Genomic DNA, 17,953 nt, shown 5'->3' on the forward strand with positions numbered 1-17,953 from the left:
GATTTTTTTTATCACTACGTTATGATTACTGTTGATATGTAATTTTCAAACCTTTTATAAATGAATAAAAAATAATTAAAATAAATTAAATGTATAAAATTAAATGACACACACACACACACACACATACATATATATATATATATATATATATATATATATATATATATATATATATAGATAGATAGATATAATTTTAGTTATAATTCTACATTTCCAATATGATAATATTTAGAAATATCTGTTTAGTAACAGGTGAAAACAATAAAACACAGTATATAATGTGTTCTCAAAGGTATTTCTCATAATGTTGGGGCAAGTTGTCACATGTATTTAAAATGTTGTACCTCTAAGTGTTGATAACACTATTTATATTAGACAGAAAATATTAAATAATGTGCAAATATTATCTTAGTTCTTACCGTGGGCACTTTTAATTAAACACTGCATTACATTGTTCTCTTGTCCCGACCAAAGTCTCCATCAGAAGATCTTTTGTTAGGAAACATTTCAGATGTGATTGATTGTCCTTTCAGAGAAGACCTCAGTGTTTTCACCATATGTTATGCAAGGGCTATTACTTCAGCATTTAGCACACTCAATGTCCAGGAGGTTTGTTTTGTGTCTCTTACATGACTATTCTCTGATGCTTCATTTCAGTAATTATTGTGCAAGCTTCCTAAACGACTCTAAAGGTTTTCCGCTGCTGAAACACTTGCATGTTATTCTTCACTTGATTTTGGGTTCATCTTATTATGGTTTACCTTTTGATAAAGGTGAAAAATAAAATAATTGTTTAACAAAACATTAAAATTTGCTGAAAATATGCTCATCCTCAGGCAGGGGCGGATCTAGAAAAATATTGATGGGGTGGTGAGAAGGGGCAGGAATTTTTGAGGGGTGGCAACATACGGCAGACGTATATGTACTGAATTTAGTCACAGTTATCACAGATTGATGATAAATATATGTGCACACTACAAAAGGACACAGGCTATCATTTACAAACTTAATCTCATGCAATCAATGTCTTGCATTAGAAACAGTTCATATAAGGAATAAGTGACCATACCCCATAAGCACCACACACTCACTAATGCATACAGTATGCATCCACATGTCATTAAGAGCATTATAAAAGATTCAGTGTTATCAATATGTCAATTTATTATAAGAAACACAAGATTTTAACAGCTTTTTCTACAGTTTAGTGTTAATCATCATCTAACTCAACCAGTCAAGAGCTACATTTAGCCTTAGATGTTATATGAATATGGTCCTGAAGCATAGCTTTTATTAGCTGACAATAATCATAAATAAATAAACATTATAGGCACAAATACAAATGTACTTTTAGAAATTGTTTCTGAAAAATATGGTGTTATTGTTTTGGCAAGTTTAAATTAAAACTTCTATGAAACCTTGTGTGATATTCCTTTAAAATAATGTTTTAGTATATCTTTTTTAAGAATATTTTACTGTGCAATTTCTTACATAATTTCTTTGAGTTAGACCAAACTTTTACTTTGTTGAGTTGTAGACAGTTTCTGTGTTTTTTAATTAACTATTATTATTAGCTAATAGGCCTACTTAAAAAACTGAAAGAATAAATTGTATTATTTACAAATCACAGAAGACAAAAGATGAAACACATCCAGCATTAAGACGTTCTTTTTAGACGTAACTCATATTTAGTTTATGCTGCTTGATCTGTGCAGATTTCTCTCCTGATTCAGGCCACAACACTTTTTTCACTGGAGGAAGTGTTATTCTGGATTATAGACTATGTATTTGAGTTAAAATCATTTTAATGCTAGATGTGTTTCATCTTTTGTCTTCTCCAGATGTTCACTGATGGACTGGAGTGCTGTGGATTATTGTGATGTTTTTATCAGACTCTCATTCTGACGGCACCCATTCACATCCATTGGTGAGCAAGTAATGCAATGCTATATTTCTCCTAATCTGATGAAGAAACAAACTCATCTACATCTTAGATGACATGAGGATGAAGATACTTTTAGTAAATTGTCATTTTTGGTTGAGATATTCCATGAATTTTGAAATTTACTAGCACTTTCGAAGTGAAAATCTACACCAGATTTTAGTGTAAAATTCCTGTACAAAGATGCATTTTGACTGTGTGAGAATCATGTTTAGTGATACACAGAACAATGAGCATGTTTTATGTGTTTATATCAATATCCAAATGGCTGTATATAAAGGATAAGCAGATGTTGGGAGGCGTCCAGTTCTCCAGAGTCCCTGACCAGTCGTCCTGAAGAGGACCTCACCTTCACTGCTCTGCTGAAATCTGCCCCATCTCCTCCCCTGGGCAATACCAGTGCAAGCCAAAGACTGATGTCTGGAGGATTTCACAACATAAGCCCCGTGTCTCTCCTCAAAGTGCTTTTGCAATGGAAAGAGTTTTTAAGTTGGATGAGACGCAGTTTTCTGCCAATCTGACGGCTTGCCTCATCTCAAGATGTTTTTCGTTTTAATAGAAAAATAATGAAAAAGAAGTAAAATGATACACACACACACACACACACACACACACATATATATATATATATATATATATATATATATATATATTCAGGATGAAAAATGTACGGAATTAAAATAGCATTTTGTATGTAGGTCTGATGAATATTTGCATTGCATTTGCATCTTTTCTTTTCTTTTCTGTACCAAAGATATCCAAGGAAAGTGGGAGGAGAGCATTTAAATTTAAAGCCCCTTCTGATTGGAATGCTTTAGTCTTTTAGATCAATTTCCTCCTTCTGCCAGTTTAATATGTCTCTTCTTAATCATTTGGATACCAGTTGCAAGTGTTTTGCAGGATGAATTGGAGATGAAATGGGTGGTTTTGATGTGATGGAGAGCTTTTGTCTTTGTTTTGTTAGTATGTAGGCTATGTATGTATGTGAAGTATGTATTTTTTTTTTTTTTTTTTTTGAGGTCCCCTATAAAAAGAGGTGTTACATCTCAAGGGGTTTTCCTCTTCACAATAAATTGTCACAAAAATGTGTCTTGTGTTTCTTCTCTCCTTGTGTATTACTGTCACAGTTTAATCTCACCGGATGCTGAGTGTACAGTGTGTGGCACAGACTGTGTCCCCTGTCTGACCATCTCCTCTCTTCGCGAGCTGACCGGGGCGTCCCGCGCTCTGATTGGCCGAGCGCTGAGGTGTGTCTGGGGGGGTGTGTTCGTGCGTCCGCGTGATCGCTTGTGCGTCATGACGCCGTTTCCGGGCGGCGCGCGAGAGCTGCGGCTGCAGTTTGACAGCGGCGGAGTTGCGACGCGCGTCGGCGGAGTTTAGTTTTACATTGAAATGATATAAATTCTGTTCCGCTGCAATGATCGCGCTGACAGCACCGCCACCGGATCACTGACGCCCCGAGACGCGATGTTTGACGCGCGCTGGCTGCCGCAGTTAAAGGTGACTCGGTGTTTGTGTTGTTGTGTGGAGTGAAGATCCTGCGCTCGCTCTTACTGCTCGATTCTATTCTATTCTATTCTATCTAGTCTAGCCAGTCCAGTTCTTTTCTATTCTATTCTTGTCTATTCAGTTCTATTCTATTCTAGTCTATTCTATTATATTATGTTCTATTCTATTTTATTCTACTCTAGTCTAATCAGTCCAGTTCTTTTCTATTCTATTCTTGTCTATTCAGTTCTATTCTATTCTATTCTATTCTGTTCAGTTCTGTTCTGTTGTAGTCTAGTCTGTTCTGTTCCATTCTGTTTCTGTTCTATTCTGTTCTAGTCTATTCTGTTCAGTTCTATTCTAGTCTATTTTATTCTACTCTATTCTAATCTAGTCTTTTCAGTTCAGTTCTATTCTAGTATGTTCTGTTCTGTTGTATTCTATTATATTATAGTATATTCTGTTCTGTTCTATTCTAGTCTATTTTATTGTACTCTATTCTACTCTACTCTACTCTACTCTAGTCTATTCTGTTAAATCCTTTTCTGTTCTATTATATTATAGTCTATTCTGTTCTGTTCAGTTCTATTCTATTCTCTTCTAGTCTATTTTATTCTGTTCTGTTATATTCCTGTCTAGTCTATTCTGTTGTGTTCTATTCTCTTAAATTCTGTTCTATTCTAATCTATTATCGTGTTGTTTTTTCAGCGTTTTATTCAACTGTCTATTTTCTATTATAGTTTGCTCTATTACTCTGTTTTAATCTAATTATTTAGACGCATTTTCTAATATTTATTGTTGTATATTTTATTATATTTCATTCTACGTTTTGTTTTATGAATATACAAGTAATAATAATAAAATGTTTTACTATTTCTTTACTTAAATGTAAATATGCGTTAATTATTATTATTAGTTTTAATATATATTGTTATATGATTTTATTATAAAAAAAAATATAAAAAATATAATATATATAAAAGTATATATTATATTTTATTAATATTATATATTTTTTCTTTTGTTACTTTAATTCTTTTCATTGAATCTTATCTTTTAATCGATTAGATTTTTTGATTTCTTATATTTATTGTTATATATATTTTATTATATGATACATCACATTACTTTTATATTCATATATATTTATTAAAATGTATATTATAAAATTATATACCATATAGAGTTTTATTAATATTATTTATTTGATTTCTTACATTATATTTATTCATATTATATGTATTTATTTTTCTTCGTATACTATACTTATTGAATTATTTTTTCCTATGTCTTAAGTGCTTTTAATAGAGTATTATATTCCTGCGCAGGATTTTAGTCCCAGTGTTATTAAAGGCTGATGGTTTTCTGGTTGTGATAGTTTCTGATCATGTGGTTGTAGATTTATTGACACTAACCAGGCTTTTCCGAGCACATCAGATGGTTTTGTTGACATGATAGCAGTCTGGAGATGTTTGCTCCTGTGGTGAAAGAGAGTTATGTAATATCACAGGTGTATAAAGTTACTGTGTGTACATTTTATGTTTTATTATCACTGTTTGAGTATTCATCTGGAATTGTGGGTAATTACAATGTTGTTAATACAATGCTATGTGTTGTTGACTACTATGGAGTGCTATAAACTTTATATTAGTAATGAATTAATTATTAATATTAGTAGAAACTTAAACAAGACAGTTTAAATGTGTATGTTAATCTGTGTTTAATTGAATGTTAATGACATAACAAACAAACAAACATAAAATCAATATTAATTATACTTTCGCATATATACTGTGTAGTCTATTTCAAATATGATTACACAATATATATATATATATATATATATATATATATATATACACACAAAGCTTTAAATAAAACAAAGATTATTGGAGTGCATCTTACAGTCTTTAACTAAAACCACAAAAAAACATTTTCATTATTTTAAATAAATAGCATTTAAAAAATAAAATATAAGATCACCTACCTAATGTTTTTTTTTTTAGGGAAAAAAAATATTACGTTTTTTTTTTTTTTTTTTTTTACATTAAGAAACACAATAAGATTACTAAACATTTAACTCAAATTAAAAATAAATCAGAAAATATACAAAATAATAATAATAAAAAAAAAAATCAAAATATTAATGAAAGGCATGACACAAATAACACTTTACTTCAAAATGAATTGAATGTTACTTGCCATTCCTTTGTAATTCATTCTGAAACTTACTAGCGATTCCTAAATGAAATTTTCTCTGTAAATTAGATTTTTCAGTATAGTTGTATTCTTTGACTACCTTGTAATATTATGTAAATAATACGACTATATGAACTTGATAGGTTCAGATTCCTGTGGAATAATCATCATTAATACACAACCTGTTACATCATGCATCAGCTGAAGATAAGACCATCTCAGCGTGTGTTTACTGCAACGTTCAACAGGAAAAGCCGGTTGCAGTGTTATCTGACAGATTGCTTATGCTTTTAATGTGTCTGCAGAGCTGCAATAAAGAGTTTATTGCGTGATAAATGGCCATGGACTGATTCATTAGACTTTAGAAACACATCTCACAGGTAATCGCTATCATTATCGTGTCTTTGGTCTCATTATAAGTGATTTTTTTTATTTTAACCCAAATTAAATGAAAGAAAGAAAGTCGTTTCGACAGCGGATGTGTGCACGTTAAAGCATGCGGCTCGCTGTAATTTGACCCAGATCTGTCTCAGATTCATCAGCTTCATTAATGTTGTCCGTCTCAGTTTATAATGACTCACAATTATTCTCTGATTGTAGGAATCTGGGTTGGGTTGCACAGCCCGTTCTTCAGGATGCAATTAAATCGGGACTCAACCGTAGCAGTCTATATTCTCTTCAGTTTTAGAGAGAAAAGAAAAGATATTATTTTTGAATAGTTTTAGTTCATTCAAAAAAACTCAAATCAGTGAGGTTCCATTCAGGATCAGGATCCAAGATCAAGTCAGTTACAAAAAGAAATATAAAAACTTGCTCGTTGCAAGAAAGCAAGTTAATACAAAATCTGATATTTGGTAATAACACAGCATTGCATGATATTTCTAATTTATTTATTTGTAGGCTAGTTTTTGACCAGGAACATCAAAAATGTAACAAAATTAGCATATTTTTTATTATTATTTTTTTTTAAATGTTGTTATAGCCTGCATGAGCAAAGCCAACAGGTTTAGTCATGACTCATGAGAATTGCATTTTAACAGAAAAAAATTAATAAAATAAATAATGACTTAAATTTGTGTTTGTTCCTCATCGTGTCAAATCATGTGACGTCAAAAGGTATTTGAATTACGTTTATTTTTATTTTTTTTAAATATCTTATTGACGTTATAGTAAGGTTTTATTTATTTTTCTGTAAGAATATATATTAAACCTTACTATAACAATATTAAGACATTTAATAAACGTAATATATATATATATTTATACAATTGTAATTATTTTTATTTTTACACTGTACTTGTATTTTATTTCGGACTACTTTAATTTTACACCCTTACTGGGATTTAAAGTTCACGTTGGTGTTTAGTAGTTTGCATATAGTTTAATTGTTCTGTTTATTCCTCATTCAAGACTTAAAGCAAAAAATAGTACTAAGCTTCTTGAAAACTAGCACGTTTCTTATTAGCAGTTACTTTATGTGGAGTTTGACAAAGACGTGAGCAGATCAGAAACTGGTAATTGCGGTGTTTCCAACATGCTGCATTATTTGTATCTGCTACACCTTAAGTTGTAAAGTGCAATGCGTCAGGCCCTTGGACACAAACCAGACGGCCCTATTCTCGCTGCGGGGCCCGTGCTTGAGTTACTCAAACCAACCCCCATGAAGTTGCATAACCAGTCGTTCTGCGAGGGTCTTGGCGTTCACCTTGTGTTTTCATAGTTGTGTTGATCTGTTGTATCAGTCGTGACATCTGTGGAGTATTTAAGTGTTGTGTAACTGCAAACTGTATTTACAGAAAATACGGTTGAGATTCCCTGATTATTTACTCACCCACATTGTGTTTTCCATGCAACAGAATTGCGTATGATTTTTAAGCTCTTGCATGAGATGCAACGTAATGCAGCGCGCTCGGTCTCTCGGGGTCTTCGTCCGACTCGTTAGAAATCTGAGACTGTTAATCAGACCATTCTTGCTTCGTTACTCAGTGAGAGAAGGGGAATGTTCCCCCGCTGTTTGGTTTCCTTAAACAGGATTTTCAGGTTGGACTGTACAGTTTTTCTGTCCTAACCACTTGACTGTGTCTCCTTTAATGTTAACATCAACGTCTTAACGTCTTTCAAACACTTCGAAGGTTCGGATGCATTAAAGTGACAGTAAAGACATTTATAATGCTATTTCAAATGAATGCTGTTCTTTTGAACTTTCTGTTCATCTGTGAATCCTGTTTGAAGCAACACATCTGATTTTCAACATTGATAATAATCAGAAATTTTTCTTGTTTCTGAAGATCATGTGACACTGAAGACTGGAGGAATGATGCTGGAAATACAGCTGTACATCACAGAAATAAATTACAGTTTAACAGAGACTCACACAGAAAATGGTTATTTTAAATTTTAATAATATATTACAATTTTGCAGTTTTTATTGTATTTTTAATCAAATAAATACAGCCTTGGTGAGCAGAAGAGACTTCTTCCAAAATCATCACAAAAATCTAGTCGACCCCAATGGTAATGTGTGTTCTATTTATAAAAAGTTATATGATATTATCATCAGGATTTCTGAGTTTTCAAAAACCAAAGAGGAGATGTCAGGCCAAACGTTTGAGCATTGGTTTCCAAAAAAAAAAAATGGTCATGATGATTAAAAAGATTTGAGAAAAAGATTTTCCACCAATAATGACTTAAATTTGGGCAAGTTCCTCACAAAGTTAAAATCACTTGACTCCAGAAATCTTTATAGTAATTATAGTGAAAATAATTAATATATTGAGTCATGAATGATTTATGATTATTTATTTAATAATGAGAAAATGTTAATTTCTGTCCATTTTTCAGGAAATTCTTGTGCAATCATGCACATGCAAACACAAAAGTACACAGATTGCTTCTTCCTCATTTTCATACTGAGTTTATCGCTCTGTCAAAACACAACCATGCATGTGTTTGTACACAAACACACACACACATATATATATATATAGTGCATTTATTGCAGCATCAGCACATTGAGTTTGAAGACACCTGTTGAAAATATAGAAATCCACATTTTAGTTTACTCAGGTATCTGTATACCGCTGACAGTTGAAAAGACAGACTTTCTTAATTGATCCCTGAGGGGAAATTCAGTTTAAGCCAATACAGGAAGCTTTTAAATGTCACTTCCTGTGCTTTGGCGCGATGGTCCGCCCAATCAGAAGTCATGCTACAGGCGGCTCTTGATGACGTAGACTGGGACATGTTTCGCGCAAGTTCATCTGACGTCAGCGAGTTCACGGATGTAGCATTAAGCTTTGTAAACACGCTAGCTGAACAAGCTACGGATACAATAACTATAAGGACCTTCTCAAATCAGAAACCGTGGGTGGACAGATCAATTCGTGCAGCAGTAAACAAACGCAATGCTGCTTACAACGCCGGTCTTCTATCAGGAAACATGAGCGAGCAAAGCATCGTGCTATGCTCTCCGGCGCGCAGTAAGAGCCGCCAAACACAGACACAGGGAACGCATAGAGTCACATTTCCAGCTAAATGACTCCCGACGCATGTGGCAAGGACTAAAACCATCTGTGCCTTTGTGGGGTTTATTGAATGTAAAATAAAAGTCTTCACTGTGAGAATTAATCTTCCTTTGTTTCTTATTAAAGCTACAAACGTTCTTCAGTCAAGTGATTTTCTCTTTTGTTGTTTTATTAATATTAAGCAAATAAACTGTCAGCAGCAGGAATATTAGGGTGCTGTCACTTTAAGAGCCACATAGATCCAATTTACTGTTACGCAGGTATTTTAATTTTCAACTGTTTCGGTTCATATATTACATAACATATATAAATATGCACCAAGCGCCAAAATTTTCTGCATTTATTACATTTTCTGCATTTATTACCCCATCAACCGCTGCTGGGCGGTTGATGGGGTGTTATGATTGGCTGCTGGGCGGTTGATGGGGTGTTATGATTGGCTGCTGGGCGGTTGATGGGGTGTTATTGGCTGCTGGGCGGTTGATGGGGTGTTATGATTGGCTGCTGGGCGGTTGATGGGTTGTTATTGGCTGCTGGGCGGTAGATGGGCGGTTGATGGGGTGTTATTGGCTGCTGGGCGGTTGATGGGGTGTTATGATTGGCTGCTGGGCGGTTGATGGGGTGTTATTGGCTGCTGGGCGGTTGATGGGGTGTTATGATTGGCTGCTGGGCGGTTGATGGGGTGTAATTATTGGCTGCTGTGCGGTTGATGGGGTGTTATTGGCTGCTGGGCAGTTGATGGGGTGTTATGATTGGCTGCTGGGTGGTTGATGGGGTGTTATGATTGGCTGCTGGGCGGTTGATGGGGTGTAATTATTTGCTGCTGTGCAGTTGATGGAGTGTTATGATTGGCTGCTGGGCGGTTGATGGGGTGTTATTGGCTGCTGGGCGGTTGATGGGGTGTTATGATTGGCTGCTGTGCGGTTGATGGGGTGTTATGGTTGGCTGCTGGGCGGTTGATGGGGTGTTATGATTGGCTGCTGGGTGGTTGATGGGGTGTTATTGGCTGCTGGGCGGTTGATGGGGTGTTATGATTGGCTGCTGGGCGGTTGATGGGGTGTTATGATTGGCTGCTGGGCGGTTGATGGGGTGTTATGATTGGCTGCTGGGCGGTTGATGGGGTGTTATGATTGGCTGCTGGGCGGTTGATGGGGTGTTATGATTGGCTGCTGGGCGGTTGATGGGGTGTTATGATTGGCTGCTGGGCATTTGATGGGGTGTTATGATTGGCTGCTGGGCGGTTGATGGGGTGTTATGAGTGGCTTGCTTCCTTGGCCAAATCAAAATAGACTTAATTATATATATATATATAATTTTTTTTACACACATTTGAAACTAAAATAAACTCTTGAGATATAACGTAATGTTGTTGTAGAACATTGTTGTGTATAATGTCTAATTATAAGCTTGTTCAGCAATACTTACAAAAACTTGATTATAAAACAACATCTTTCTCTTTAAACCCTATTCAAAGACATTTGAATATTCTTTTTTTTAATGAGCCCAAATATTGAAATACAACATTTAAAAAAAATGCCCATCTATACTTTGAATTCGTGCTATGTAGAGAACTATTGCATTAACCTATTCAAATTAAAACACTGGTCCATCACTGAACACAAGCAATTTAGTGATTTCTAATGTCCATGTGACCTGATTCCACTTTTCAGTCGTTTCAGCACTTTTAAACTGTCTAAGAATGACTTGTGGCTTTCAGATCTGCACACTTCCACATGGAAAATGTGACCGTGAGAAGTGTGCTATCCTGATGTCACTGGGTTTTGTCCCTCATCCACCCCCAACCCATGCTGGAGGTCACAGCGTGTGTTGAATTGCAACTTGAAACAAAACACGAAAGGCAGGCACGTGAAGCATTCGCCACTGAGCCCTTCTGGACGATTAGTACTTTCCGTGCATAAAGTCACACAAACACTAATCAGATCACGTGTATAAACTCAAGAGGGAGGTGTGGTTTTGTTGTGGTTTTGCACATGTTGTTCTGACATTAATCCTATTGGGAATGAAGCTTGTTTTGGGTTATTAGCTGATATTTAGCTAGTGCTCTTTGATTGAACTTACATTAATGACTTCCAGGAGGTTTATTCACACAGACTGTAAGTGTGCGTTACGTATTACTCTCGGTGACGCTCTATAACTCGGCTTTAATCCGCTCTGTTAATAATGTTGTAGGCAAGCGTTGTCATTGATTCACTAAGATCGTCCTTGGCCGTCTGTCCTAAAGCTAATAGCTAATCCATAACTCATAACTAAGTCCTCATATTTGTTGTGAACAAATAATAAACATATTTGTGTTTATTGCTATTTAAAGAGATTGCGTCATTAAAACAGCGTAATTTTCCTTGATCTTGTGCATTGAATATAGTGAACTTAAACTAAAACCATAAAAAACCTTAAATAAAATAAAATGTATAATAAAAAACTTCTTTTGTTTCATCTAGTTGACAAGGAAATGTTTCTTATTTTCATTTAGTTTAAATTGATGTACTGAGATAATTAAAATAGTTTTTACAAATTTGTATTCCTATGAAAACAAACAGTATTTTTATAAATACTGTATATAATACATACACAACTACAATGAAAGTGTAATATAAGACTAAATAATAGTATATATTTAGAAGTAATATTATAATAGTATCTAATAAAGTAACATTAATGTTGTAAAAAATAATCTAGACTCGGGCTGAAGCAGTCACACATATATATGCTAATTACAGTTATATACAGTTATATACAGCATAATTTATATATTTTTCTGCACATATTGCATCAATATTTCATTGCTTGTATAAAGATTTTTAGATGTATTTTAGTACTTATTATTGTTATTATATATGGCTGAGTATTGCTGCTATATTGCTTTTCTACCTTTAAGATTACATGCATATATTATAAGTATTTTTATTATTTTATTGGAAGCACTCCATTCCAAGAAACAGTATGGACCCCGGCAACTGTTGCCATGCAAGATAGGATTGGTCACAGGTTTTATTCACTTTAAGTCTCCACCTGGACTATGTGTTACGATGGAAAGAACATTTTACCATCTTTCACGGCCCATGGATTATGAAATGTTGCTTTGTTTTATATTTTTTTACGAAATTGTGTGTTTTTTTTCCTGTTTAAATTGTTATGAGTTCTATTTTAATGGTTACATTATCATTATAAAAAAAAAAAAAAAAAAAAAAAACACATTGAACTGATACAATATAACAATTATTTATATATATACATTTCAGGGATCTTTTAAATCGGTTCTATTTTTTCCATTTTTTTTTTTTTCAAATTCTGTTTTCCATTTCATTTTTTTAAATTCATTTTGTTTTATAGATTATTTAAATTGTAATAATCAATGTCTAAATTAATTTATGTATACAATTTAAGGAATTAATCATTTATTAGCATTTTAGAATAATGTGAAATGCTTTCATAAATTGTGTTGACATTATTCTGGATTAAAGATTTCACACAAATTTATAATGAAAAATGATGGTAATCAAATGAAGGTGTACAATATTGATGATCTATCTATCTATCTATCTATCTATCTATCTATCTATCTATCTATCTATCTTATATTTCTTTATATTTTAATGAGCTTCATGCGGACTTATTCACAGAGAAACACAATATTCAGACGTCATTTAAAAGGTCTTGTTGTCTGTTTTTGCGTAAAATATGTTTTTATAACTACAGGTACCCTGAATCTGCTCGTACTTTACTTCTTTTGAGTTGATTTTTGACACATGTTGGTAAGATTTGTGTCGATCTGTGAGCTCGTTGCTGGTGGATGACCGTGAATGTCTCTGACTGAGCGCAGTGTCCCTCTCTGACCCTGGACAGACACACAATGATCTGCTCTATTTGTCCTCGTCTGGCTCACTGTTTCCCATCTTCAGAGAGTTTTCCCTCTTTCTTGCTGTCGCTCTTCAGTGTGAGTGAATGAGTTTCTCTCTGTCTTTCTGTCTGTCTGTTTCTGTCACAGATGATCGAGCATGACTGTCTCTTCCAGATTCCTCAATCTCAGCTTTTCCTTTAGTCTACATCTCTGTGTTTAGATGCAAAACATACAATGGAAATACCATTTATTCTTGGGCCTGCACTATAGACACTACACAGACCTTTAGATGAGGCTATTTTGGGTGAATTTAACCAGTTTTGCTTATATATCACACACATATATAGTGAGGGCTGGCAGAGGATACAAAGCTTTTATTAGGGTTACTATCTGACGAGCTGTTTTATGTTGTGCTGCAATTAAACAGTGATGCTGTGATTTGTAAGTGGTTTTAAAAATGCTTTATGACGCTGTTGTTGTTCACTAAAACTATTAATAATCATTTCATTACTTTAAGTGAAACTGGAATAAAATATAGATATTAGATAAAAAATTTGAAATTTTATCATAGCAACTTAATGAATTAAAGTAAGTTTAAATTGAGATAATTAAATTACTGAGAACTGAGAAATTAGAAATGAAGATGATGGATTTTAGATGAAGTATATATTTAAAAAGCACATAACCAAAATACTAAAACTTAAATTGTAAAATGAAAGTATAAAGATAAAAGCTAATATGTAATAATTAAAATATAAAATAAAACTGGTGCGGGACTGTAACTATTGTAAAAAATAAATAAATAATAATTTAATTAATTTTAACATTCTTGTGAAATTTTGTCTTGGCAACTAAATTAAATAACATAAGTTTATGTTTTGATATTAAAATTACTCATTCAAACTGAAATAAAAGTAAATGAAAGCTGAATAAAAAAAAATTATATATATATATATATATATATATATATATATATATATATATATATATATATATATATATATATATATATATGTAAAATTAGTAATGATAAAATTGCTAAATATAAATATAATATTAAAATTAATAAATATATATTAATATTAAATATAAACCTTTAATTACAAAATTTATTTATTACAAAATAAAAATACTGATATTACAACAAAATAGATATGTTAAAAGCACATGACCAAAATACTAAAACAAAAATACAATTCAAAAATAAAAGCTAATTTAAAATATACAAATGTTACAAATGTGCAACAGTTACAGACGCTGTGTGTGACAGATATCTCCTGTGCTGTCAGGCTGATGTGTGATCGGTTCTGCTGTGGATCAACATGATGGACATGGAGAAGCTCTACAGCCCTCCGTCGCCGCTGGACCACTGCGAGCTGGACTTCATCGGGGGAATTAAAGACCTTCAGTCCATGGAGGAGGACGCTCTCGGCAGCTTGGAGGTGACCGAGAACCAGTCGTCGTGTCTGGGCTCCGGATCAGAGAGCTCCACTGCGTTAGGTACACGATCTGTCACTCGAGTACATGCAGACAATTAAAAGCCTGAGGTGCCGGTTGCATTGCATGGTTTGCATTGTCCTGTAATAAGCCAAAAACACTCCACACAAGTAAGCAAACGCAGATATGAATGCTCTGTTGACATACTGTAAGCAATGCAATGTAAAAAATGTTAAAAAAATTAAATACACAGTTTGCTAATAGGATAAAAACTGAAAATGTATGCAGGAAATATCCAAAAGAAAGTGTGGCTTTTTTTCTTCAATATTCAGATTTTTATTTTTTATTTTTTATAATCATTAGACTACATCAGTCAAAAAGTAATATGTACAATAGCTGCTATTATTATTTATTTATTTCATTTAACAAAATTAAAACAGTTCAGAAAGTAATTGTTATATTTTATATATAATAAATAACAGCAATAATAATAATAATAATAATTAGAAAAATGTATAATAAAAGTAATAATACTATAATAATACAGAAAAAAAAATTATTATATTACAATTAAAGTTATTGCAAAGTGGGATATTTTCATATATTAGTAGAGCATTTACCTTATAACTAATATATATAACTGATGTTTTAGTGTTGTTTTATTTTTATTCTTTAATAATCATTAGCACATAAATCAAAATGTAATATTTACAATGTTAAATAATATTATAATATGCATTATTATTTATTAATTATTGTTATTAATAAAATAAAGTTTTACCAGAATATTAATTTGATAACTAATATACGGAAATTTTATTTTATTGTTGTTTTATGGAAGCTTAATTTTTTTTTTTTTTTTTGGAAAACAGCAAAAATGCTGATTAAAAATCATTTGAAAGTAATATAGCTAATAAAAATGTTTTAATATTATAAAATAAAAATTTTTTTGCATTCATGTAATTGCATAGAAAATGTTGTGGGCATTTACTTTTCATGCAGCGTATAATTTCATTTGTATTTACCGTCTGAGAGCAAAGTGAAGTGTTTCCATTTATTATTAGATTATGTGATGACTTTATTATTAACTAATATGCAGAACTGATGTTTTGATGTTGTTTGTCTTTTAAAGAATCATTCGAATACATCAATTAAAACCGATTATGTTCAATAATATTAAGTGATTTTCTAATAGTTTCTCGATCAGGACTCTCATCTTTAAGTTGCTCTCTTGTGTAGATGCACTGACTCCGGCGTCCAGCCCGTCGTCGGGGGGGTACGGTGGCCCGGCGGGTCAGGACGAGTTCAGCTCCAGCTCTCTGACCCTGGAGTGTCGCGTGTGTTCGGACCGGGCGTCAGGATATCACTACGGAGTTCACGCGTGTGAGGGCTGCAAGGTGAGAGCCAGGCTTCCGCTGCTGGCCCTTTAAGGCCTGTAGATAACACCTGAACACTGGCGTTATTCACAGAGACTGAAGACTGAATGAGCATGTGTGTAAATCTATGAAGGATAGAGGATCTCTCACACACACTGTTGGCCTGGTCAAGCCCCAGGACACACACATTGGCCTCGCTGGCCTCATTTAAGCTCATTAAGGACGTTTTGCTCACATATCTGTGTCTAGAGGAGCATCTGTTGTCTGCACACATTAGTCATTATAAAAAAGCATAGCTGTGTTTTCTTATCACAGTGTGTTTACGTTTGTAGACTACTGTATTTATGAACTTAAAGGCCAGACGGACCGTTAAATCATTATTTAATCAAGTGATTAATATTGTAATTTAGTTTTAGCTTTTTAAAGAATCACTAGACAACATCATTTAAACGATAATATGTAATTATTAATTTGTTATTTGCTTGTGTGTTTATTTATTTGTTTATTAAAAAAAAAATATATATATATATATATATATATTAGGGCCGGGACTCGATTAAAAAAATTAATCTAATTAATTAGAGGCTTTGTAATTAATTAATTGAAATTAATCGTATTTTAATCGCATATAAATATTTGACCTGGGAATAGTGAGAAGTAATTTTTTTTCACATGGATTTATAGTATACCATTGAATAATGACTGAATACATAAGCTTAAGCAACAAAATATTGTTTATTTTTGTTCAACCAAGTCTAGCAGACCAGTGCAATTTTTGCCATTAAGTGTAGCAATAGCATATTTAGAAACAATTTAGAAATAGTACATTTCAGAAATTCAGGAAGCTTATAGGTTCTGGAATTTGTTTTTTAAGTAAAACACAATACTATCAAGTACATTCAGAACATTGGAAACACCGACTATTAGAAAACATCTCTCTGTTGCTTCAGAGGCCATAACATACTAAGTCCAACTCTCAATAACCTTGGCCAAAACAATAAAGAGTTCAAGATAAACTGTTGCACCAACAAAATAATACATAGTTCAACATAAAGTGTAAAGTCCACGCTAGCTGCTATATGTTTTGCGTTGAGGTGATACTTGAGGTTCGATCATGTGCTGCGGTGATATGTGAAGTTGCGAACGCTAGTTGGTGCTTCAGTATAATCGGTCCGCCGAAACTCATCCAGTGAGAAACGTTCCGCGGTGCAAAAATAAGTTATTAAAAATGCGGGAATTTTTTTTCTGTAATTAATTAATCTTAGTTAACGCGTTATTTTTTCTGTAATTAATTAATCTCAATTAACGCGTTAAAGTCCCGGCCCTAATATATATATATATGTTAATATTTACCTGATCCAATATTTTAATGTTTTTTTATTTTTATTATTTGTTTCATTTTAAATATTTTTTAGACTACCTCAATAATAATAATAATAATAATAATACAATTTGTACTAATCATTAGACTACATTTATCAAACTTAATATGTATATGTAATCATTTATAATAATAGTTTTATTGTTTTTATTATTATTATAAAAAATGTTCCTGATAATATGCATAATTGATGTTTTGGTGTTGATCTATCAATCAAAACTTTATATGTGCAATAATAATAATTATTATTATTAATGCCATGACTTATTATAACAATAATTCAAATTATATTTATTGTTATCAACGTCAATACTAACATTATTTTTTTATTGATGTTGATATTTTATTATTTTTATTATTATTATTATTGTATTTAGAAATCGATGATGACAAAGTGGAATCTTATAATTTATTTTCAGAATATTTTCAGGTATACCTGATATTAAAAAATTATACCCAAAGTGTAAATATCATTCATGAATATTGATCAAACTGATGATCACATCTTTCATATATTTCCGTAAATTGTTTTATCTTTATGGTTGTGTATTTTTTCTCTTGCAAATTCATTCATAATAAGAATAATAATAATCAATTCATTATTATATATTTATGTGTTATTCTTTATTAGTAACTATTTACTTGTAGTCTGTGTTTCGAAGATATTTATTGAATGAAAACAATTATAAATCTGTAGTTATTTTAACAGCGTACTTGTATAAAACCATTAAATATTTAAATATT

At 32.5% G+C, this 17,953-nt stretch overlaps 1 protein-coding gene across 1 annotated transcript in view; it reads left to right on the forward strand.

Annotated features, from left to right (window-relative positions):
* The first annotated feature begins 3,241 nt into the window (after positions 1 to 3,241).
* The window catches only part of LOC127947225 (peroxisome proliferator-activated receptor alpha-like), a 28,916-nt gene continuing 14,204 nt past the window's right edge, over positions 3,242 to 17,953 (forward strand). The window contains exons 1-3 of the mRNA XM_052544212.1: positions 3,242 to 3,445; positions 14,305 to 14,515; positions 15,692 to 15,849. Of these exons, the coding sequence (XP_052400172.1) occupies positions 14,338 to 14,515; positions 15,692 to 15,849 (336 nt within the window). The 5' untranslated portion in view covers positions 3,242 to 3,445; positions 14,305 to 14,337. The remainder of the gene's footprint in view (positions 3,446 to 14,304; positions 14,516 to 15,691; positions 15,850 to 17,953) is intronic.

This window comes from Carassius gibelio, chromosome A25 (assembly GCF_023724105.1).
Source record: "Carassius gibelio isolate Cgi1373 ecotype wild population from Czech Republic chromosome A25, carGib1.2-hapl.c, whole genome shotgun sequence".
NCBI classification, from domain to species: Eukaryota; Metazoa; Chordata; class Actinopteri; order Cypriniformes; family Cyprinidae; genus Carassius; species Carassius gibelio.